Genomic DNA, 22,701 nt, shown 5'->3' on the forward strand with positions numbered 1-22,701 from the left:
CTAGACTTCCAAAAGGCTTTTGATTTAGTATCCCATGATATCCTTGTGGGAAAACTGGAAGATTGTGGCCTTAGCTGCTTGATGGTTCAGTGGTTGGGAAACTGGCTACAGGGTAAGACCCAGAGAGTTCTTGTGAAGGGATCTGTGTTGTCCTGCTGCTAAGATGCCAGTGGTGCCCCTCCTCAATGACTTGGATAGGGGAGTGAAAAGCTTGCTGACCAAGTTCATGGATGACACCAAGTTATGCGGCATTGTGGTCATGCCAGAAGATAAGTTGCAGATACAAGCAGACCTGGACCAGCTGAAGCTTAACATTTCCAACTGTTAAGGTGCTCCATCTGGGGGCAAACCACCCTCAATATACATACAGGCTGGTGGTGATGGTTTGACTTGCACCACAGCCAGAAGGGACCTAGGGATAATGATTAACCATCATATGAATATGAGTTGTACGGCAGTGGTCAGCAGGGCAAACAGCACTCTGGCATGCATCAACTGATGCATCTTATGTAAAACTAAGGAAGTGATACTTCCATTTTACTCAACACTGGTGAGACTATGGTTGGAGTAGTGACCAGTTCTGGGTGGCACACTTCAATAAGGGCGTAGAAAAATTTGAGATGGTCCAGAAAAGAGCCATCCATATGATCAGGGACTTGCAAGGCAAGCTGTGCAAGGAAAGGCTGAGGGACCTGGGCCTTGACATCTGTCAAGGGGCGAGGCTACCCATGTGGCCCTTGCCAGCTTGCCAAAACTCAGTAAGTGGCCCTCCACCTGAAATAATTGTCAGTTCCTGTCATACACTGTATCCAGAAGCCTTCCAGCAATGTCTGCTCAGCTGGGTGGACTGTAATCTGGTTGTAATGACTAAACTGTGTCAGTGAAATGTTTGTTCTGAACATGATGGAAAGAAGAATTTGTTGCGTAAATGAACCAAGCTGTCTTCATTTATGTTGTCTTGCTAGACTTTGGTCGTGATTATTAACTTATCCTTAAGAATTGTTAAAAAATTATGTTTACAAACCAGTTGATCCAGATGGCTTGTACATGTCCACGTTGCCATTTTCAAATTTATTGCCTTCTGAGAAGCATTTTTCATAATACTGCTTCATTCAAGTTACCAGGCCATACGTCTCTTTGTTGCAGTTTACATGTAGCCGGTATTTGTCTTTTTCCCAGTGCTGCAGGAATTTCTTGAAAATAAGGTCTTTTTTGTGACCTGCAGAAACAGAGGGAAAAACACTGTTGATTTCCAAGTAAAGACTAGTCAATTCTTTGCAGAATATGGTTCCTTTTCCTACACTGTCTTGAACTCAGCATTGATCCCTTTTCTTGCACACACTGCTCCTAACTCTGCTCCCTTTCCTTCCCCTTCCTCCACACAAGGAATTAAGAACAAACCAAGATTTTCTCCCTGTGACAACCCACCCCACCCTTCACCTTCCCCTGCAGGCTGTGACGGGGAGGGAGGGGTTTAAAACCCTTCCCTGGCCCTGGACCCCAGCTGGGGTTTGCCTGGGGGTGGGAACAGCCCCTGTCAGGCTTTTGCTCCCCATAGCTACTCCCTCTAGTGGAGAGGGGTGTGTGGCTACAGCCAAGCCCAGGGCTCAAATGCTTAGGTGAGGCCAAAAGGGGATTTAAACCCTCTGCCTCAGAGTACCAGTCCCAGGCTGTGGTGTGGCTGTGACCCCCCACTCTCAGGTCGATTGAGGGAGAAGACCCTGGTAAGCGCTGCCTTCTCCCCAACTCAAGCAGGTAGTGGGGAGAGGGCAGAAAGGTGGCAGGGGCTGCCTCCCCTCCAGGGCAAACTCTCTGGCTGATCTGGAACCAGGGAGTGGGGTTTAGACCTCCCTGCCTCCACCCCCATGGAACCCCAGGCAGGGTCTGCCTGGCAGGGGTGAAGCAGCCCCTGCCTGGCTTTTCCCTTTGCTCCCTGGCTCCCGTGGAGGGGCAGGGGGTGTGGCCAGTAGCTGATCAGGCCAGAACACTGAGGCAAAGTGCGGGGAGGGGCCTCTTTTCCTCTTCCCCCTCACCCCCCAAATCCCCTGTGCTTGCCTCTAACCACAACCCACTGCTTGAGTGGGGAGCAGGGGAAAAGCCAGGCAGGGGCTACTACGCCCCTGCTGAGCAGAACTTGGCTGGGTTCCCTTGTGGATGGGGGGAAGGGGTTTAAACCTCTCTTCTTTCCTTCTGCCTCAGCCTGCCAGCCTCTGCTCAAGCATGAAACAGGGGAAAAGCCTGAGGGGCTGCTTGACCCCTGTCAGGCAGATCCTGGCTGGGGTTTAGAGCCAGGTTTCCCACTCTTACCCCTTTCTCAGCCAGCTGGAGCATTGATAGTGCTATGGCTAGGGAGCTGGGGTGTGGGCAGACAGTACAGCTCAAGGGTGCAAGCATCCTGGGATGCTGGGGGACTGTGAGTTAACTTGAACTGGGAAGGGGTCTGGGACAGAAGTTCCATAAACCTGTTTGACCTAAATCAGTTAAGTCTGATGCTACATCCAACCAGGTTTATCTTAAACCAGTTTCAGCCTTTTTGTAAGTGGTTTAAGTCAGCGTTTCTCAACCCATGGGTTGTGACCCAATTAGTGGGTTGCGAGAATATATGAACAGGTTGTGAACAAATTTTAAAAATGTATCGCACTTTAAAAATGGATTCTTCTTTAAAGGAGAAAAATGTGGGGAAACCAAGGCATTTCCTTATGCCCCCCCCACCCTTCCTGCCCCACACACTGGGAGGCTGAGGTCTGGGGTCAGCAGATTAGGAGCGAGAGTCACTGGGTCAGGACTACCCATTGATGTTTATGGATGGGTCCTGGTACAAAAAACGTTGAGAACCACTGGTTTAAGTGCCCTGAACTTCTGTTCTGTTACAGGTTTAAACCAGTTTCTGATGACTTAAACCAGTTTGTATAATTTTTGTCCCTACCCAAAAGGTAGACATTTTCCCCCGTCATTCCTATATGTAAGAAAATAAGCCTTTAACTTTAGAGTTTTTAGTAGAGGTTCATTGCCTTGATGCATTATTGTATTTTAAAATATTTTAATAGATTAAAGAATAAATGCTTTCGCTCGATCTGAGCCTTCAAGAGGCCGAGAAGCTTAGCCTATGATATATTAAATACAAATTTCATTTTAAACTGATGTATTTTTAAAAAAGAAACTCAATTATAATTTAAATTAAAAGCTTACTTTACATTTTTAAAAATCCATTTATGTGTATGTATATGTATATCTGTCTATATAGAAAGATAGATATTAAAAAAAAAAAAAAAGATTCTTATCGACCCTGAGAGGAATCTGTAGTGCCACATATATTCTCATCCCTCATGGTCTTTCAACAGAATAATTGCTCAATTGCTCTGGTTGTTCTCCCCTGGCCCCTGCCTCTTCCCTCCCCCCACAGTGAAAATCTTGGAGCTGCCAAGAGCTGGTGTTCTCAGAAGGATGCCTTGAGACTCAAAAGATTGAGAACCACTGGTATACAAAAATATTTAAGTAGTGGGGGATTCAGTTATTAGGAAGTCTGATCTGTGGTGTTTGGGAGTATTACATGGTGATTTCCCTGCTTGGTTTCAAAAGTAGTCATAGAGAAATAGGGGTGGGAGAGACCTCTGGAGGTCGTTCAGTCCAGTCCCCTTGCCTAAGGCAGGATCATCCCTATCCAGACCATCCCATACAACTGTAATCTAAACTCAACACAAGACTACCCTCAGCTCTGACACAACATAGACCTAACACACTAATCTGCCATAGGTGAAGCAATGGGGAACCATGGCAGCCAGTTTCCTGCTTTTATAAAATGTCAATATATGCTCAAGAGGTCTCAGATAGGGGGCTATGCCCTCCACTGCAGAGGAAGGTAAAAAACCCCATGACCCATACTAATATGACCATGGGGTAAAATTCCTTTCTGACCCCAATTATGGTGACTGATGTGACTCTGAGTTAAGGGCAGTACCTTCTTGCCAGGAACTTCCAGCAAAAGGATTAGCATACCCCAGCTGAAGTCCCCAGCCTTCGCTGTAGCCAACTCCCAATACCTCTGGGGATGCTGAAAAACACCCTGAGACACATAACAGAAAAAAAGGGAGAGGGGTGGGGAATGAGCAAGCAACAAAGCCTAGAAGCATAGGCAATACCCATGGTAGAACAACCGCACCTAGATCATCCCTGACCAACAGCTGTCCAACCTCTCAACCTCTTCTTGAACACTTCCAGTGATGGAGAGTCTTACAACTTCCCTATGCAGTCTTTTCCACTGCCTCTTTATTCTCACAGTGAAGAAGTTTTTCCAGATATCCAATCTAAATTTACTTTGCTGCAACTTCCAGCCTTGGTCTGCATCCTCCTTTCCTCAGCAGGAGAGAAAAGGTGCTTTCCCTCTTCTTTATTTCAGCCCTTTAAGTATTTGAAGACTGCTATCATGTCCCCTCTTAAGCACCTTTTTCTCAATGTGAACATTCCTAGTTCCTTCACCTCTGAGGTGTGTAGACTGGAGTGCTAGAAGTGGAGATGAGGAGCTAGTGTGCCATGGTGTATGTTGGCAGCAGTGACATAAAGTATAGGAGAGAGGTCCCACTGACTAAATTTAGGCTGCTGCAGAGGAGACTAACATTCAGGACCTCCATGGTAAAGTGCTTCCAGTTCTGTACAGGGAGTTCCAGTCAGGAAGACAGGCAGAACTGCAGTTTCAACAAGTTGTTGAGATGGTGTAGAGAGGACGAGGTTTAGGTTTGTTATTAACTAGGGAAAGGAGGAGCCTGTACAGGAGGGATGGGCTCTACTTAAACCAGAAAGGTACCAGAATGTTAGCAGAGTGCATCAAAAAGTTGATAGGTGACCTGCCCCAATAGGTTAGATACTCTGTGTAGAGGACTGGCAGGTTGCCATCGCAAACCTCATTTTCAGAAGGGCTCCAGAAGTGATCCAGGAAGCTACAGACCTCTATACATAGCAAGTTTGCAGAATCTATAATAGAGTATAACCATCAAACATGGATAAATACCATATTTATTCAATTAAAAGACTGGCTTTTCCCCCATGTAACCTGGGGGGGGGAAGCCCCTCATCTTAAAAGTGAGTATGAGATGACAGCAGGGGAGGGTGCAGGTGGCTGATGTGGCTGCAGCTTCAGCCCCAACCCCTGGCCAGGGTTGGAGTGCCAGCTGCTACCTGCCCTCTGCCTGCTTGTCCCCTGCAGCCTTGGGCCCCCACTGCACCCAGTCTTTCCCTAGTGCTGCTTCTTTCTTCCCTTCTCCCCCACAACTGTGCTTCCCTTTCTTTACCTTTGCTCTGGTGCCAGCAGGCTCTGTCTTCTGCAGCCTGGAGCACAGCCCTGGAGCTGTCTCTGCACTGCTGCTGTGGACCTGGGCTGGAACCATGCTCAGTGCCCCAGGCTGCAGTGGGGCAGAGTCTGCTGGTGCCACAGCAAAGGCAAGGAGGCAGGACGGAGACTTTTTTTGTAGAAGGAGGAGGGGTGGGGACCTGTGATGGTGGGGTCCAGAAATAGCCTGAAAGAGGGGGTATGGGAGCCTGAGGCTGGGGGGAGGGAGGGAGGGAGGAGAGAGGCAGCAGGGGAGAAATTGTGTGGTCCCCCTACTACCTCCACACCGAGTGCCCTCCTACTGTCTGCTCCCTTACTGCCTCCTTCACTGCCTGCCCTGTTACTGCCCCTCTTACCGTGTGTCTTTCTCACTGTTTCTCCCCTAACTGCCTTATTAGTGTCCCCAGCAGTATCTATTCCCCTCACTATCTGCAGTAGTTGGGGTTAGGGGGGGGATGATGAATTTAAGATGATCTTCCAACAATTAGGTTCTATACCTGGAAAAGTATGATAAATTTATATATTTTCCAGGTACAAAATATAACTTTTAAATTTGAGATAATCTTAATTTTGCTAGGGACTGAGTGAGTATGGTTTTTGTAAAGGGAAATTCCACCTTATCAACGTGGTAGAATTTTTTTGAAGGTGTTAGTCTAATGGACAAGGGAGAACCAGTTGTCTTATATTTTTCGTTGAAAAAACGTTTTGACAAGAGCTCTCACCAGAGGCTCCTTTTAAGGGAAAAAGAAGCTGACTTGCCATAGTTCTTTTCTGGGTCACAAGCTGGTTAAAAGATAGGAAATGGTGGCTGGCATTAAATGGTCTTTTTTTAAGGTGAAGAAAAGTCAGTAGTTGGGGCCTTTGGGGATCTGGTTTTGCTTATTTTCCTAAATGAAATTTCACTCTGTGCAGTCCCTTTTCCAGGTCAGAATTTTCAGAGGGTACTAAGTTATTCTGGGTAGCCACATTTCAAGCTGATAGTGAAGAGCTGCGCAAAGATCTTTAGAAAGTGAGTGGGCAAGAAAGTGGCAGATGAGTTTAAGTTTTAACAAGTGCAAAGTTATGCATGGGGAGGAGGGAGAGGAAGGAAGCGGGAATAACCTCAGCTATATGTACACAATGCTGTGCTCTTGCATAGCTATTGCAACTCAGAAAAGAGACCTTGAAATCTTTGTCAGTAGTTCTCTAAAAACTTTGTCTGAGTGAATAGCAATGACCAAAAAAGTCAGTAGTGTTTGGTATCGTTAAGAATGAAACTGAAAACCAAATGTAAAACATCAATATGCTGCTACATAAATCCATGGTGGGCCCTTTTGAACACTACGCAGTTCTGGTCTCCATATCTTAAAAAGGACATAGTGGAATTTGAGGAAGTATAAGAAAGGACTACAGAGATGATCCGGGATCTGGAGTAGCTGCTGTATCAGAAGTGACTGAAAAGGCTAGGACTTCAGTTTGGAAAGGTGGAGACTGAGGTAGGGGCATATAAAAGGTCTACTATATCATGAAGTCTATGGATAAAATGAACATGGGACTGTTACTCATAGAGTCCCAGAATAAGAGTTAGGGGCACCCACTGAAATGAATAGAAGACAAGTTTAAAACAAGTGGATAGAGGTGCACCAATACATCAGTCCCATATCACATCGGCACTGATATAAGGAAAATTGGCAGTTGGCTTTTTTTTTGGCTGATGTGGCTGATAATGTTGCAGATAAATGCCCTGTGCATGTCCGTAGCCACAGTGGGGCATGCAGGCAGCCAAGAATGCAGTCTGTCAGCATGGAGAGCAATGTCCAGCTGGTAAGTCTGTTGTGGGTGGAGGAAGGGATGTGGGGGGGTGCAGATCGAGGTCCCTGTGGTAAGGGGAAGGAGTAGGCTTGGCTCTGGAGCTGGGGCAGGTGCAGGGGCAAATGGTGCACAGCTGGGACGGGGCATGGGATGAAGTCGCAAGCTGCTCGTCCGGGCAGCGTGGGGCGGGGCTTATGCTGTTGCACACACTGGGAGGGCATAGGGGGCATGTGCCCCCTGGATCTGCACATGGGGTGAGAGCAGGCTGCTGCTGTGGGCTGGGACCGGCGCTGGGCTGTTCCTGGTATAGGGGTCAGGCTGGGGCTGTGGTCAGGGTGGGCAGTGGCGGAGCTGGGAGGGGGGCTATGAAGCAGGCTGCAGCCACTCCAAAATTCACTGTAGCTTACCTCCCAGAACCTCTGCCGCCTGGCCCAGCCCAGACCCCCTGTTGGGAAGAGCCCAGCAATAGCCTGCCCTTGCCCATGCAGAGATCTGGGGGGCAGATGCCAGCCTGTGCCCCCCTGGGGTGCATGCAATAGCAGGGGCTGCCCCTCCCTCCCTGCACCCCCCAGATGAGCTGCAGTTCCATCCTGTGCCCCTCCTTGCTCCAGCTGTGCAGTGCCAGCCTCATTCCCCTCTCACTACTGGGGCCTCAATCTGCGCCCCACCCCCACGTCTCTGAGGCAGGGAGCAATTTTAAATTGAGATTTTTTTTTTTCTTTTTATTTGACAGACACCAAGTGGATTAGGAGCAGGTGTAAGGGAAGATGTGGAGGCAACATAGGGGACTGGGGGAAAGCTTGCACATGGTGCCAGCTGCCGCCGCCACCCACCACCCTGCATTGTCGCTGCTCTGCGTGCGGCCGCTGCCACCCCCACCCCTACCCCCCATACACTCTGCCAGCCGGATGTAGGGGGGCAGGGGAGAGCTCGCATGTGGGGGCTTGCACTGCTGCTGCTCCACACTGCTCTGTGCTGAGCGCTGCTCTGCCATGCTTCCACCACTCCACTCCACGCTGCAGCTGCCGCTGCTCTGCATGCGGCTGTCTGCCCCCTCCCCCAGGTTATTTCAGATAACCAGAATTTTTATACAACTGGCAATCCCCTTACCCTGGGGATGCTGGATAACAGAGATTTTACTGTACTTGAAGTATTTTTGTACATGCAGTAAAGATACCAAGTCAGAAACGTTTCCAGTTACAATTTTTACTGTAGCATTTTCAGCACATTTAAGCCTTTAAGTTCTTTCCTTGATTATTTGTTTCTTCTGTGGGAATTTGTAAGGGCAATAACAGATCAAGATTTTATCGGTAATTATTGACTTACATTCTAGAAAAAAGTCCCCCACACATACACAAATATTGAACCAAAAAGGATGCTGTTAATTTGTAATCAGAACAGTATAGTACAACAGTGATTTGTACAGTGCTTTGTAACTGCAGTACTACTGATTTTTTGTTAAGAGGCTTGAAGTTGGGGTATTTTTTTTCTCTTGTAGGGCAGACCCAGGGTCCATTCAGATGAGGCTGTGCCTGCAGGTTTTGAAAGCTGTCCAGAAACTGGCTCGTGAGTCAACCATCATGGCCCGAGAAACCTGGGAGATTTTATTGTTATTTCTTCTACAGATTAATGACACCCTGCTGGCAGCTCCAACTGTGCAAGGTTTGTGTCTAGCTTTCATGTGCTTTTCTATACATACAGGATTTTAGCTTTCTGTGTAGTTGTCACCTGTTTAAAAAACTACTCAAAGTACCAGTGGCAATATAGGAACATCAGCCTATTTTTTTTTCTGGTAGTTGTACCCTGAATTAAAGAGAAGACAACCAATATTGAATGGCTTGGAATTGAGCCTACAAACAATTTTTTTTTGTCCTGTATGCATTCCCGGCTGAATATCCACATATAAAGTCAGATTAGTTTTGGTATGCTATGTTTCTGTCATCTTTCTTTATGTGACCAAACAAAGAACTGAATCCAATGTATTCTTTGTTTCCAGTGGCTGTGTAGACAAAAATGAAGATGACACCAGAGCCATACATGCCCAACTATAAACTTAAGCACATTGCCAGTAATGTTGCATAAGAGAGATGTGGGCTGGCTTGTGATGATATACTAATTAACTCAGTTGGCTGTTTCTCTGTGTTAAAATAAAAGGGTTTTAATGACCTCTTTGGCTGGGCTTTACATTGACATTTACAATATTGGGATTCTTAGAAGCCTTGAATGTCTGTGTAACAAGTAAAGAAGCAGTACTTTTGTAAACAAAAATAAGAGTGATCATCTGTATAATAAAGTAAAATTTAGAATCTGGAATGTAAACATTCAAAGCATGAGCATTAACACAAATGTGAGCCCTTTAAGACCAAAAGGTTAACCGGGGGAAATAGCTGAAAGAGAAACACAGTGCTAAATGTTTCTAAAGGTTTATTTTATTTTTACATAAGGTGGCATTGCTGAGAATCTGGCTGAGAAGTTAATTGGTGTGCTGTTTGAAGTGTGGTTGCTAGCTTGTGCTCGGTGCTTTCCAACACCACCTTATTGGAAAACTGCCAAGGAGATGGTAGCCAACTGGCGCCATCATCCAGCTGTGGTGGAACAGTGGAGCAAGGTTATCTGTGCCCTTACATCCAGGTAGGTAGAACCTGACAATAAACCTATACTGGGAAGACCACGGTTACAGTGTGTTCTGTTTGGTCAGATTTCCTTAATAATGAAGCGTTTCATATTTGCATGTTCTGTTCATTTGTGGAATACACTTAAGAAGACAAACGTATTCCATGGTTGATGAATAATTGCATGTTCATTACTTCACAGAGGTGTAGTTCTCATAGAGTTGATCACTCTTTTTCAGTCAGTAACACATTTGAATAATGAACATCATCCAAAAACTTTGAGTAAGCAAAGCAAATGCCTACAAAAATAGCTTTTTTGACTTGTTGTTTAAAGTCCAAACATTTAATAAGTGTCAGCGTTCCACAAGTGAACAATTAAATATATTGTTATTGCCTCTGTTTTTTGTGGCTTTTGTAATCTCAGTATGCCCCTGTTGGTATTTAACACTTTATAATTTTATGTAGCGTTCTCCATCATCATGGCTTTTTATCATTTATAGTATCTTTCAGTTTAAATCGAGGAATATTTCTGCCATATGGGTTCTTACTAAAATAAAGACTAGATCTAGAGTTGTACTATTTCTCTTCATATGCATTTGTGGCATCTTTTATTTCCTACAATTGAGTATACCAGAAATGCTTAACCACCGACCCATAGGCCAGATTTAGCTCGTGGTAACATGTTATCTGGTTTGCTTGCAGGACTCCCTACAGGGATCCAGAAATTGGGTGGTGGGGGAGAGGTGGTGCAACACCCTTGCTGCCAAATCTCTGGAGCCATGGGGAGCCCTGGGTTCTGCATGCTAGATCCAGCACCTGATCTCAGCAAGCAGAACTGAGTTTGAGTGGTGCTGGGCCCCAGGACCCAATCCTGGTGTGGGGGACTGGTAGGGGGTGGGGCTGCACCCCTGGGACCCAGTCCCAGCAGGAGGGGGTGGGACTGGGTCCCTAGGATCAAGGGCCCAATCTGACCCTTGGAATGGCTCTATGGGTGTGTCCACACATGCAGGCATGTGTGCTTGCTGCAGTTCAAACAAGAGCAGCACAAATTTGTGCCAGGGATTTTAACCAGTTGGCATCCGGGGACACTACCGCTTGTGCCAGCTGGACTACTGAAGCAGCCCTAACCTGGAGTGCCCCTGCACCCTCTACCCACTGTAGCAGTCTGTCAGCGGGGCTGCTGCCTGGCTGTGACCTGCCGCCACTTATGACAGCATCCCCGCTCTTGGACTTGTGGCCCCATGGCTGTGTGCCTGCCAGACCTGGACAGGGACTGCATGGCTGCCTAAGCTGTGGTATGGGCACTGTAGCAAATCCTCCTGCACCTCTGGGCCAGCTGCCAGGGGGCTGTGGCTGCACAGTTGACCATTGGGCAGCACTACTATCATGTCTTCTAGTGCCCCTACGCTGCCTTCTAGGCAGCTATAGTTCAGAAGATGTGCTCCTTGCTGTGGCCTGCTTTGAACTGTCAAAATGATGTCCTCTTGGCTGCAGATGGCCGAGGAGTCAGAGCTGGGTCCAAGTAATGTGCTGCTGCTTCTGGTAAAACATGGTTTTTTGTTTGTTTTTTTTTAAATGTCTGCTACCAGCCTTCATACCCAGATCGTATTTTCTTCCTTTTAATAGTTTGTGCCACTGACACGTAGTAGTCTAGGGATCCTTGGATAAAACATGCTTTTTTATTGCAGATAACTGTGTTTTATTTAAAACTAATATAAAGAGAGCTAAGATGTCTTGGTGCTAACCTTAAGCTTAGTGGTACTTCATATCTGCATAAGTAGCTTCCAGATCCAGCTAAGACATTCTAGATCTGGCTTATAAAATCGGAAATTATTTAACATGCCCGCCCCCCCCCAGTTTTCTTATTGGGCTGTTAGTAGTTTTCTCAAAATACATTTCCTGAATCAAACCCATGGCAAATGTTACTTACACAAGAGTGCATGCATATATGTATAAAATGTTACTATTTTTTATTTTTTTAAATTTTGAGTATAACTTCACTGAAGAATTAACATGAACTGTTATTCAGGTGTTTCCCTTAGTAACCCTTCTGTGAACACATACATGACCCATTCAGCTAAAATTGGTGTTTTACACCTAGGCAGTTGATCCTGGTGGATTTATGAGTTTGGGCTTGGGTTCTGCTTTTACGTAGGCTGGTAAGGTGCCTAATTTTCAGTAAGCTTCACTTCCTTTTTTTTGCAGCACAAAAGCACTTAAGATTTGCCTTAGTCCACACTGACAAAAAATAGTGAGTGCTATATCAGAGAGAATATAGCAAATCAAATATAGTTTTGCATTTTTGCATTGTGGTTGCTTGGATTAGGACTAGGGAATGTAGGTCCTGATCATGAATTAACTCTGCAGTGAAAACATGTCTAAAGTATTTGCTATGAATCTAGCTGTATTTAGCACTTTATTGGGTACCAGTAGCTATAATATCTAAGTGTTGAGTCACAATTTCAAGCGGAGTGCAGCAGTTACCTAGATTAATTCTGCTTTTGTTCTGTCATTGTTCAGCCATACAGATTTATTTTTGTTTCTGAATATTTCTTTAGTATTGATTTTTCTTCTATGAAAAGTGTGGCTTTCATGAGACCTGCAGATGGGCAGATTGGGGCCATGTTCGAAGGGTAATTTATACCTTTGTAGAGCCACAGAAAATGAGTGTACAGATGAGAACAAAATCTGTAGGGCTACAAAATGGCAAAGTGCTACAGAAATGTTCTTGGATGAAACAGGATCTTCTCTGTAGTGCTATGTTTTGTAGTGCTGCATCTAATGTCTGAACAGTGCCATATAGTACTACAGGGGGGGCTCTTGGTCCTCCAGCATCTGTTACTCTGTTGTTCTTTCCACCTGCACCTTGCTAGGGCTGGGGTGTAAGGAGCAGAGATGCAGGCCTCCTGCACTGGCGGCTTCAGCGTGCTCAGTGTCAGCTTGCCGCTCCTGGTCTGACTCTGGGAAGGGGTAACAACCGCCCAGTGATAGTAGGGACAGGATTCTTAGTTTCATAGTACCTAGGGTCAGGAGGAACCTGAACAGTTCATCTAGCCTGACCCCCTGCCACTGGCAGGAATGAATGCTGGGTTCACAAGACCCTAGACAGGTGATCATCTAACCTCTTTTTTGAATTTACCCAAGGTAGGGGTGAGGACCACTTCCCTAGGAAGTCGGTTCCAGATTCTGGCCACCCTAACTAAAATATTCCCTCCTGATCTCTAACCTAAACCTTCTCTATCAGCTTATTACCATTGTTTCTCATCACCCGAGGTGGTGCTGGGGAGAATAGGGCTCTTCCTATTTGCTGATGATCTTCCCTGATGAGTTTGTAGGCAGCCACCAGGTCCCCCCTCAGCCTTCTCTTGCTGAGGCTGAATAAGTTCAGGTCCCTCAGTTTCTCCTCATAGGGCCTGTCCTGCTGCCCTCTCACCAAACAGGTGGCCCTCCTCTGAACTCTCTCCAGGCTGGCCACATCCTTTTTAAAGTGTGGCACCCAGTACTGGATGCAGTACTCCAATGTTGCATAGAGGGGGGTATCACCTCTCTGGACTGGCTTGAGATGCTTGTTTGGGTGCATGACAAGGTATGGCTGGCCTTGCTGGCTGTGGTCTGGCATTGGTGGCTCATGTTCATCTTGGAGTCGATAATGACTCCAAGATCCCTTTCGGCCTCTGTGTTTTCAAGAGGGGAACTCCTCAGCCTTTATGTATGCTGTGGATTCCTTCTCCCAAGGTGCAGCACCCTGCATTTATCTATATTGAACCCCATCCTATTCTCACCCGCCCACTTTTGTAGTCTGTCTAAATCTAGCTGCAGCCTCTCTCTCCCTTCAAGTGTGCCTACCTCGCACCACATATTAGTGGACAGTGTGCTTTCAACCCCCTGCTGATGAAGATGTTAAACAATGCAGGCCCAAAGACTGAGCCTTGGGGTACCCCACTGCTCACATCTCACCAGGTTGAGTACAACCCATCCACCGCTACTCTTTGAGTGTGCCCCATCAGCCAGTTTTTTACCCATCCAACTGTGCATGCACCAATCCCACTGTTACTTAATTTATTGAAGAGGATGGGGGTGAGAGACAGTGTCAAAGGCCTTCTTAAAGTCTAGAAAGACTACATCCACAGCAACACCATCATCCAAGGATTTAGTTACCTGGTCATAAAAGACCATCAGGTTGGTCAGGCAGGACCTGCCTTTGATAAACCCATGCTGATTGCCCCTGATCATGATCTCCCCTGTTGGCCCCCCACACATGCGCTCCTTGATAATTTTCTCCAAGATCTTCCCAAGGACCGCGGTGAGGCTTATGGGCCTATAGTTACTTGGGTCCACCTTCCTCCCTTTCTTAAAAATGGGGACCACATTAACTAGTTTCCAATCCCCTGGCACCTGGCCAGATGACCACGAATGCTCATACAGCCAGGCCAAGGGCTCCGTGATGTCCCCTGGCAGCTCCCTCAGCACACTTGGGTGGAGGGCTTCTGAACCTGCAGATTTAAAAATGTCCAGCTGTTCCAGAAGATACCTACCTCTCTGTTGACATAAGACCTGTCAGAGCTATCCCCTAGATTGTCCCTACCTCTGGCAGGAGGGATGTCCTGGTCCCTGTTCAGGAAAACAGAGGCAAAGAAACTGTTAAAAATATCAGCTTTCTCATCTGACGTAGCCACAAGTTTACCATTTGAGTCTTGCAGGGGCTCTATATTGCCTGGTGCCCTCTTCAAAAAGGACTTTTTGTTGTCCTTAATCCTGGGTGCTAGCCTGAGTTCCATCTGTGCCTTGGCCTTCCTAATAGCCCTCCTACACTCATGGGCAGAGGAGGAGTATTCCTCCTTGGTGATAGCCCCTCCCTTCCCCTGCTTGTATGCCACCCTTTTAGTCTCCAGGCATTCCTGGATGCCCTTGCTGACCCACGAGAGTTTCTGAGCACTCTTACTCCCCTTGCTTCTCTCAGGGACTGTTACCCTTTGGGCCTGGAGGATCATCCCCTTAAGGTATGACCATCCCTAATGGATTCCCATCTCCTCTACCTTCTGGGCCCTCAGTGCCTCCCCCACTAATCTCTGAAGCTCATTGTAGTTGGCCCTGAAGTCAAGGGCTTTAGTCTTGCTAAGCCCCTGGCACCCTGTGCTGGATAGTGAATTCCAGCAGGTGATGATTGCTATTGTCCAGGTGGTCAAAGACCTGCCGTCCCCTTACCAGGTCAACCCTAGTGGCCAGGACCAGGTCCAGCAAGGCGTTACCCCTAATAGGGCTATGCACCTCCTGGATAAGGTGAAGGTCCTGTAATACAGCCAGGCACCTACACGAGTGGTCAGACCTGGCTATCTGCTCCTCCCAGCAAATGTCTGGGTAGTTTAGGTCACCCATGACAATAACATCCCTTGACCTAACTGTCTCCATAAGCTGACCAGAGAAGTCCCAGTCCAGCTCTTCCCCTGGTTGGGTGGTCTGTAGTAGACACCCACCGTAAGGTCCCTTTCACCATGCCCCCCTTGTAGTTTGACCCACAGTGTCTCTGCCCGACCCTCCTCTAACCTGAAGTTAATCCTTGATGCTGTAAGTTGCTCTTTGACATAGAAAGCCCCCCCCCGCCTTTCCTCTCTGTGCTGTCCCTTCTATATAGGGTGTATCCCTGAATGCCTACCGCCCAGTCGTGGGTAGGGTCCCACCAGGTTTCTGTGAGCCCTACTAAGTCTGGATTCTTGCTCGCAATCAGGAGGCACAGTTCCTCCTGCTTGCTCCCCATACTATGAGCATTGGTGTACAGGTACTTAAGGACTCCTAAGGGTGCATGTGCCTCCCCCCTACTTCCAGGACTGTTGTGGCCCTGTACTCCCAGGACTTTCTTGCTTACCTGGGTGTCCCTTTCTCTTGTCACCCTGCATGCTGGTGATTGCATGCAGGCCTCCCTGAAATTCACATTAAAGATGGAAGTAACATCTGCCAGATGTTACAGAGTACATTTCAAGACTAGAAACTTCTGCTTTTGCAGAACGTAGTGCATCTGTTTGCTGAGCTTGACTACTAAGGGTGCAGTGATAGAGAATTTTTTGGCCGATACCAGTGGCCAATTTTTTTTAATGAGCCATATTGACTGATACTGATCCAATTCTGACATATAGCATGGAAAGTGGCATCTGCTGTGGGGGAAGGGGCAAGGGGGGAGGGGAGGGAAAGGGCTTGGGGAGCCAGATTGAGGCCCTTGCAGGGAGGGAGGGAGGGAGGGAGTGGGGCAGGGGCAGGCGCTGCACAGCTGGCTCTTCCTGGCGGAGGGCTGGGCTGGGCTTGGGGCAAGTGGTGGTGGCTGCGCTGGAAGGGGGCTATGGGAGGTGGGGGCTGTAGCCACCCCAAAATTTGCTGTAGCCCCCCTCCCCCCAGCACCATTGCTACTCACCCTGAGCACAGCCTAGCCCAGCCCTCTGCTGGGAAAAGCATAGTGCTGCCCTGGCCCCAGCCTGCAGCGGCAGCCCACTCCTGCCCTGCTTCTCATGCCCTCCTGGGGTGTGTGCAGCGGCGGGAGCCACCCATGCACTCCCTGGATGAGCTGCTCATGGCTCTGTCCCCTGTTCCACCCAAGCTGTGCAACGTCTGCCCCAGCACCAGCACTATTCCTTTCCTCCCTCACAGCCCTTGATCTGCCCCCCCACTTGGCAGCGCAGGCTGGGTGCTCAGTGAAACCTGAAGTGCCATGGTGGGCACTTCCAGTTTTGCTTTTAGCTTACAAGCTGGCATGCCAGTTAATAGAACATGCTGGCTTATAAGGTGCCAGTTAAGGCAGTTTTTACTGTATCGGTGCTGATCCGATATGGGACCGATGTATCGGTGCACCTCTATTGACTACTCAAGGAGAGCACATATTACACTTTTCTGTGATCTAGGCTGGTTTGTAGTTTATTTCCACATGGAATTCAGCATGCTGGTTTAATTTGCAAAAATGTAGGAGTTAGGTATCTAAACACCTTTGAGGATCTGGGTCCCAGTTCCTGGGGGTGGAAATTGCTTCTCTCTTTGAAAGAGCTTGTTAGCAGAAAAACAGATGTCACACAGGGTAGTTGCAGGAAAAACAAACAAAAATGAAAACAGCGCTTTCTTTAAACTCGGTGGCTTCCTGTGCTGAGTCCTGTGCATGCCCAGAAGCGGCAGTGTATTACTTCAACCCAGCTTGCCCAACATTTGTAAAGATTGGGCACTTCAGTGGGGCTTTTTGGTGCTTTTATCTAATAACTGATTGAATCAGCTTTAGCTAAAAGCTCCAAAAAGCCCTGCCGAAGCACCCAGTCTTTACAGACTCTGCAGAGCCAGGTTGAAGTAATGTGTTGCTGCTTCCACTTAAGCATGGTTTGGGGTTTTTTTGATGTCTGCAAGTAGTCACAATGGTTTAAACAGGATGGGTGTATGGTAAATAAGGGAGCTCAGTATTTGGAACTTGTTTTTGATTTGACAGTCCAAGTTTGTTGACTTCAGGCATTCTCCAAAGCCTCTCTTTGTCTCTGAATCTTTTGAGGTCAGAATGAAGAGGGTTAAATGGGTAGTTTAATTTTGAATGTATGATTGTCTAAAAAGGACTTTGACTTTTTAGTAAGGTTTGTAATCTGTTTTTTACGTATGCTGACACTGGTATATTGGCATATCTCTTTATAAACCCTGAATGTGTAATGCAAGTGGAAGAAGTGCTAGCCTAATGACAGCTTTGATTGTCTTGTCCTCTAGATTGCTACGTTTCACATATGGACCTTCATTTCCTCCATTTAAAATCCCTGATGAAGATGCTGGTCTGATTCCTCCTGAAATGGATAATGAATGCATTGCACAGACTTGGTTTCGCTTTTTACATATACTCAGGTATTGTAATTTTTAAGTAAAAAATATGCAAGAATATTTTGTAAAAATCACGTTACTTCTGAATAATATTGTTGCAGCAAGGAAAAATCCTTAATTTTGGGCATGTGAGATGAATAAAAGACTTGTGACACTACCAGTTATGGACAAGGACTGTGGATAGAAGTTGTTCAACTTTGACCTCATTGGCTTCTTCAGAATATAAACTTTCATTAAAAAAAATTACTTTCCTAGCTCTTGTGTTAGAAGAAAAAATTCCAAACACAACCGCATACAGTATTATCTTCCTGAGAGAGCAAACAGGAAACTAAAACAATGGTTCTGGGGGATGTGAGCTGCCTTCATTTATCTTAGTTGGGATGGTGTGTGATCAAGAAAAGGTTATTTTTTAAATGGGTGCATGTCCCTTTTAGTTTGTGGTATGTGAGAAGGACCTGAATATTTTAATACTAGAAATATTTTAAATGTTTTTAATAAGAGAAATCTAAAAAAGATCAAATTTGCTTTGCTTCGGTTTTAATGACGTTTTTCTAGGAATGCATTGGGAAAATTAAATGGCAAAATGTGATATCTTCCATGTTTCAGGGATGTAGGTTGTAGCTCTGTTAGTCTAAGGATATAGGCAGACAAGGTTCTTTGGGCAAATCTGATTAGTCTAATAAATGATATTGGATTTACGTAAAGAACTTTGACTGCTTTGGGAAAGAGCCTTTCTGTTCACATCTTCAGTAGAAATTTCCCTTATCCAAAGTGTTAATTAGTTGTTGAAGTTAGTAAAAAAACAAACATGGCAAACTGCTTTAAACAGTCAAAACCCAAAACCCTTTTTCCTCTTCTGTTGTTTATCTTTCATTTTTGGCTTTTGTTTGTGCTATTTCTCCACTTGCCATTTTTGTCCAGCCTAGATAGTCTTTCATGGGTTCAGTACCAATCAAAAGAAGACAGAAAAGAGCACAAGCCTTTTTTTCTTTGTTAGACCTCTTTTAGCAGGTCAGGAGTATCTTTAAAGCCATGTAGATAGATAGCAATTTAAGCGCCAATGCTGTGGTTAGCCGTATACAAAATTAATCTAATTTAAGGGCTGGCAATGTTTTAGAGCAGTAGGCTGCCAATTCCCTTCCTGCTTCTTTACCCCTCTCATCTTTGTGACTCCCAGTCAACAATAGCAAATACCAGCAGGAAACTAACTTATTTTATTTTTATTTTCCACTCTGAGACAGTAAGTAGAAATGATTCTTTTTTTTTAATCAAAGTACAAGTGAAAACAATGGTTTGTTTTTACAAAAAAATTTTAGGCCGGTCTTCATGGAGACCCTGTTTTTATGGTAATAGTTTTCCCTTTTAAGTTTTCTTTTAAAGTGTATACATATTTTGAATAGCAAAATTACTGTATATTTTGATGTTCTTAATATTTTAATCAGTACTTAGGTACACTAATGTGTGTGTGGTTTTTTTTTTTTTTTTTTTACTAGTAATCCTGTGGATTTGAGTAACCCAGCCATTATTAGTTCTACCCCCAAATTTCAGGAGCAGTTCTTGAATGTGAGTGGAATAACCCAAGAATTGAATCAATACCCCTGCCTTAAACATCTTCCTCAAATATTCTTTCGTGCCATGCGTGGGATCAGCTGCTTAGTGGATGCTTTTCTAGGTAACTTTTCTATTTATCTGTGAATAGCAAGAAATAATGCATGATTGAGTAGTGCTTGTTTGTTTGTCACAATCTTCAGAAGCCTGTGCATGCATATTTTGTATGCACAGCCAACACATTTATCTATACCAGGGGTGGGCAAACTGTGACCTGCAGGCCAGATCCAGCCCACTGAGGGATTTTTTGTCTGGCCCATGGCAGGTCCTGCACGGCCCAGGTTCAGGGGGCAGCCTGGGCCATGGCACATGTGGATGGTCCTGCTGCCTCCAGGTATACAGTGGGACTGGGATGGCATGAAGCCTGGACTTACTTCTCAGCAGCCCAGGCACGGCAGCAGCTTCTTCCACCTTCCCAGGCACCCTAGTGAGTCTGCCCTGTACAGGCAGGGCACGTGGCTAGGTGGATGGAAGGGGGGCTATGGGCAGGCAGAGAGTGGTGTTTGGGAGTGGGACAGGTGGGATTGTGGGCTGGGGCCAGGCGACAATCCCCTGCCCACGTGGCCCTGTGTTCAGCAGGGACTTGCAGGCAGTCGATCATGGCTTTGTCCTAGCCCTGTGCTGTCACTGCCCCAAGATCCTGAACCCGGCCTCAGATGCAGCACTTTGCCTGCCCGTGGCTCCATTCTTACTGCATAGGTCCTGGCTGGTCTTCATGGGGACTGTAGGCTCACTGAGTAGTGACAGCGTGGGGCTGGGGCCCAAGGTAGAGCCATGATCCACTTCCCACATGTCCCTCCCTTGTAGGGGTGTGTGGGCAGCAGATCATGGCTCTGCCCTGGACCCCAGCCCTGTGCTATCACTACCCATGATCCCAGCTTGGCCCCAAGTACCTGTCCTGCTCCCAGATGCCAGTCTCTGCCCACTGTGGCCCCATCCCAGCCTCCTGGCTGAGCATGGAACAGAGCCACTTTGGGAGTTTTGTTGAGCTGTTGTGCAGGGTGGGGGGTGCTAACCCACCACATGACGGCTCACCAAAACTCCCTATGTGGCCTTGTGGCCCAAATAATTGCCTATTCCAGGTCTGCATCCTCACTGTAAGTGGCAAATGAGGATTCTGATTTGTATCCGTAGTTACTGCATTGGCATGCATGTTCTTGCAAATGTGTATACAGTTCTGAAAGTCTAGGGTAATGATTCTTAACCAGGGTGCTGTAAGATCTTTTTAAGGGTGTCATGTGCTGCCTTGCATTATTACATTATTACCATTGTTAGGTGTGCAAACACCTACACATGATTTGCAGGATAAATCCAGAGATTTCAAATAAGAATCCATAGTGCCTCAAACATTCTGAGTTCTTTGTAAGAGAAGAATTGCTCTGTTTTTTTTGTGTATTGTTGTTTTGTGTGTTTGTTTTCTTCCTGTAGTCAATGTCTGGGAGATGCTAAAACCTAGAATTTTTCCAAGGGGTGTGTTGAATATAAAAGAGGTTGAGAACCACTGATCCTGGGACCTATATAGCATAGTCAAACACTAAATCTTAAGTATAAAAATGAGCTATACAAATCCACATGAGTCAGCTGAATCAATTATCCCATTTTTCCAGAGATTTTGAGCTTTAACAGTTTAGACTGGGGTCGGCAGTTTGGATTGGAGGGCCACTTATGGAATTTTGTTGAGCTGTTGTGGGCTTGAGTGGGGGGAGGGTACTGAGCCTTCCTGGTGGGGTCAGGGGAGAGGGGGCAAGATTGATCCTATCCAGCCCAGGCCTGTCCACCCCACACCCACTGTTGGAGGCATCAGACAGACCAGGCGGGTGGGCAGAATCTCCATGGTAACTGGCTAACACCCACCCCCTCCTTCCTAAGAAGGGTGCACTTGTCTGGGCGGATGGGATGGGGCTGTGGGCTGGTGGGGAGTGCTGTTCGGGAGTCAGACTGGCTGGCAAGGTCAAAACAGGACCAGAAGTATGGGACAGTGACAGCCCAGGCCAGAACCCAGGGCAAAGGTAGGATCTCCCTGCACAGGTAGGAACTCATACACAGCTTATGACCTTGTTTTTTATTCTTTGTACTAATGGTTCCATGACGTACTCGAATAGTAGTGGCAACAGGGACACCCTGGTCTCACTCCTGTATGGATTTTAAAGGCCCTGCTTAGATGACCATTAATTTGGACTTGACTCTCTGCTTCTCTGTATAATAACTGTATCCAAAATATAAATTTCTCTGGGAACCCCATTTCTCCTAGCACCTTGAATGTGTAAGCATGATTCACTCTGTCCTATGCTTTCTCTAGCCCTAGGTTTGTTATAATAACTGTTTTGTTTTCTTCTCTTGGATGTAGGACAGTGCATCTCTGATCACTCTGATAGCTTTGGAGATTCTTCTGCCTGGTACTGCACATACTTGGTCTTCGTGTTTTATCTTCTGGAGGTTTTACTTCTTCTTCAAAGCCAGTGCCTTGGCCATTAACTTATAGTTTGTGTTAGGGAGCGTAATCAGTCTCCAGTTTTTCAGGAGTTTGTTCTCCCCTTTCTTAAAGAGTAAAATTATACAGTGCTTCTTGTAAAATCTTTCCTGCCCCCCTGTTTCTGCTGTTTCCTCAAAAACTTCCACTACCTCCCTCTCTATCCATGCCCAGAACCTTCTCATAACTTTCCATAGGCAGTCTGTCTGCTCCTGGTGACTTTTCTTTTTTTAAAGGTTTTTAAACACTCCTCCACTTCCTTTAAATTAATTTTTTTTCCATCTTTTTTGCTTCCTCCTTCTCTACTTTATCTTCAGTCTCTTCCAATAAATCCTTCTTCTTCTTCATGTCTGTTTCCTTGTTCTGGTATTGCTCTTTGTAAAATCTTCTCATTGCCTCCAACACCACCTCCTGCTTTTCTACTTAAGCATCATCACCTTCCCTCACTGCTTTAAGCTCTCCTTTTGCCAAAAAGTATCAGGATCACTGTTTTTTTTTCTTCTACCCAGGGTGCTTATACTAAGAACATTTTCTCTTTTGTTCTTCTTTTAAACGAGGTTTCTAACTCCTGCCTTGTTTCTTCTAGCTCTTCTTGTACCTGTCTTCCTTTTGCGGCTTTCTTTAGCCCCTCCTGCGCGTTTTCGGCTGTCCTTCCTGAGGAAATCTTCTGTCCTCTTTTTCACCATCATACACCATTCTCTAGTACTCTTGAAGTATTTCTTCAGTGTTTGCCACTGCCCATACTCTCATGTATACTTGACATATATCTTAATCTTGTAATAGTTGCACATTTAATTTCCACAATCGCTTCCCTCTCACGGGGCTCTTACCAAGACTCATTTCCACCTTCAGCATCTGGTGATCACTAAAAAGTCACATATATAATTTCTTTTTTCCTTATCCCTATTTCTTTTCATACAAACACAAAGTCAGTTCTTGGTTGTTTCTTTCCATTAGGCTCTGCTCTAGTGAAAGCTTTCTCCCTTCTCCACACATCTCTACACCCCATAACAGAACCATCAGCATTCCTGGATCTTACACCTGCACCTCCAGAAATATTTCATCCAGTA

General features: G+C 46.1%; 1 protein-coding gene across 5 annotated transcripts in view; it reads left to right on the plus strand.

Moving 5' to 3' along the window:
• Positions 1 to 22,701, plus strand: part of RALGAPB (Ral GTPase activating protein non-catalytic subunit beta) — a 200,559-nt gene that overhangs the window by 16,885 nt on the left and 160,973 nt on the right. For all 5 annotated transcript variants that reach the window (XM_090020643.1, XM_090020644.1, XM_090020645.1 and 2 more), the window contains exons 3-6: positions 8,613 to 8,776; positions 9,559 to 9,745; positions 17,446 to 17,577; positions 19,047 to 19,225. In XM_090020643.1, the coding sequence (XP_089876769.1) occupies positions 8,613 to 8,776; positions 9,559 to 9,745; positions 17,446 to 17,577; positions 19,047 to 19,225 (662 nt within the window). The remainder of the gene's footprint in view (positions 1 to 8,612; positions 8,777 to 9,558; positions 9,746 to 17,445; positions 17,578 to 19,046; positions 19,226 to 22,701) is intronic.

This window comes from Crocodylus siamensis, chromosome 10 (genome assembly GCF_052110815.1).
Source record: "Crocodylus siamensis isolate JL-2025a chromosome 10, ASM5211081v1, whole genome shotgun sequence".
NCBI classification, from domain to species: Eukaryota; Metazoa; Chordata; order Crocodylia; family Crocodylidae; genus Crocodylus; species Crocodylus siamensis.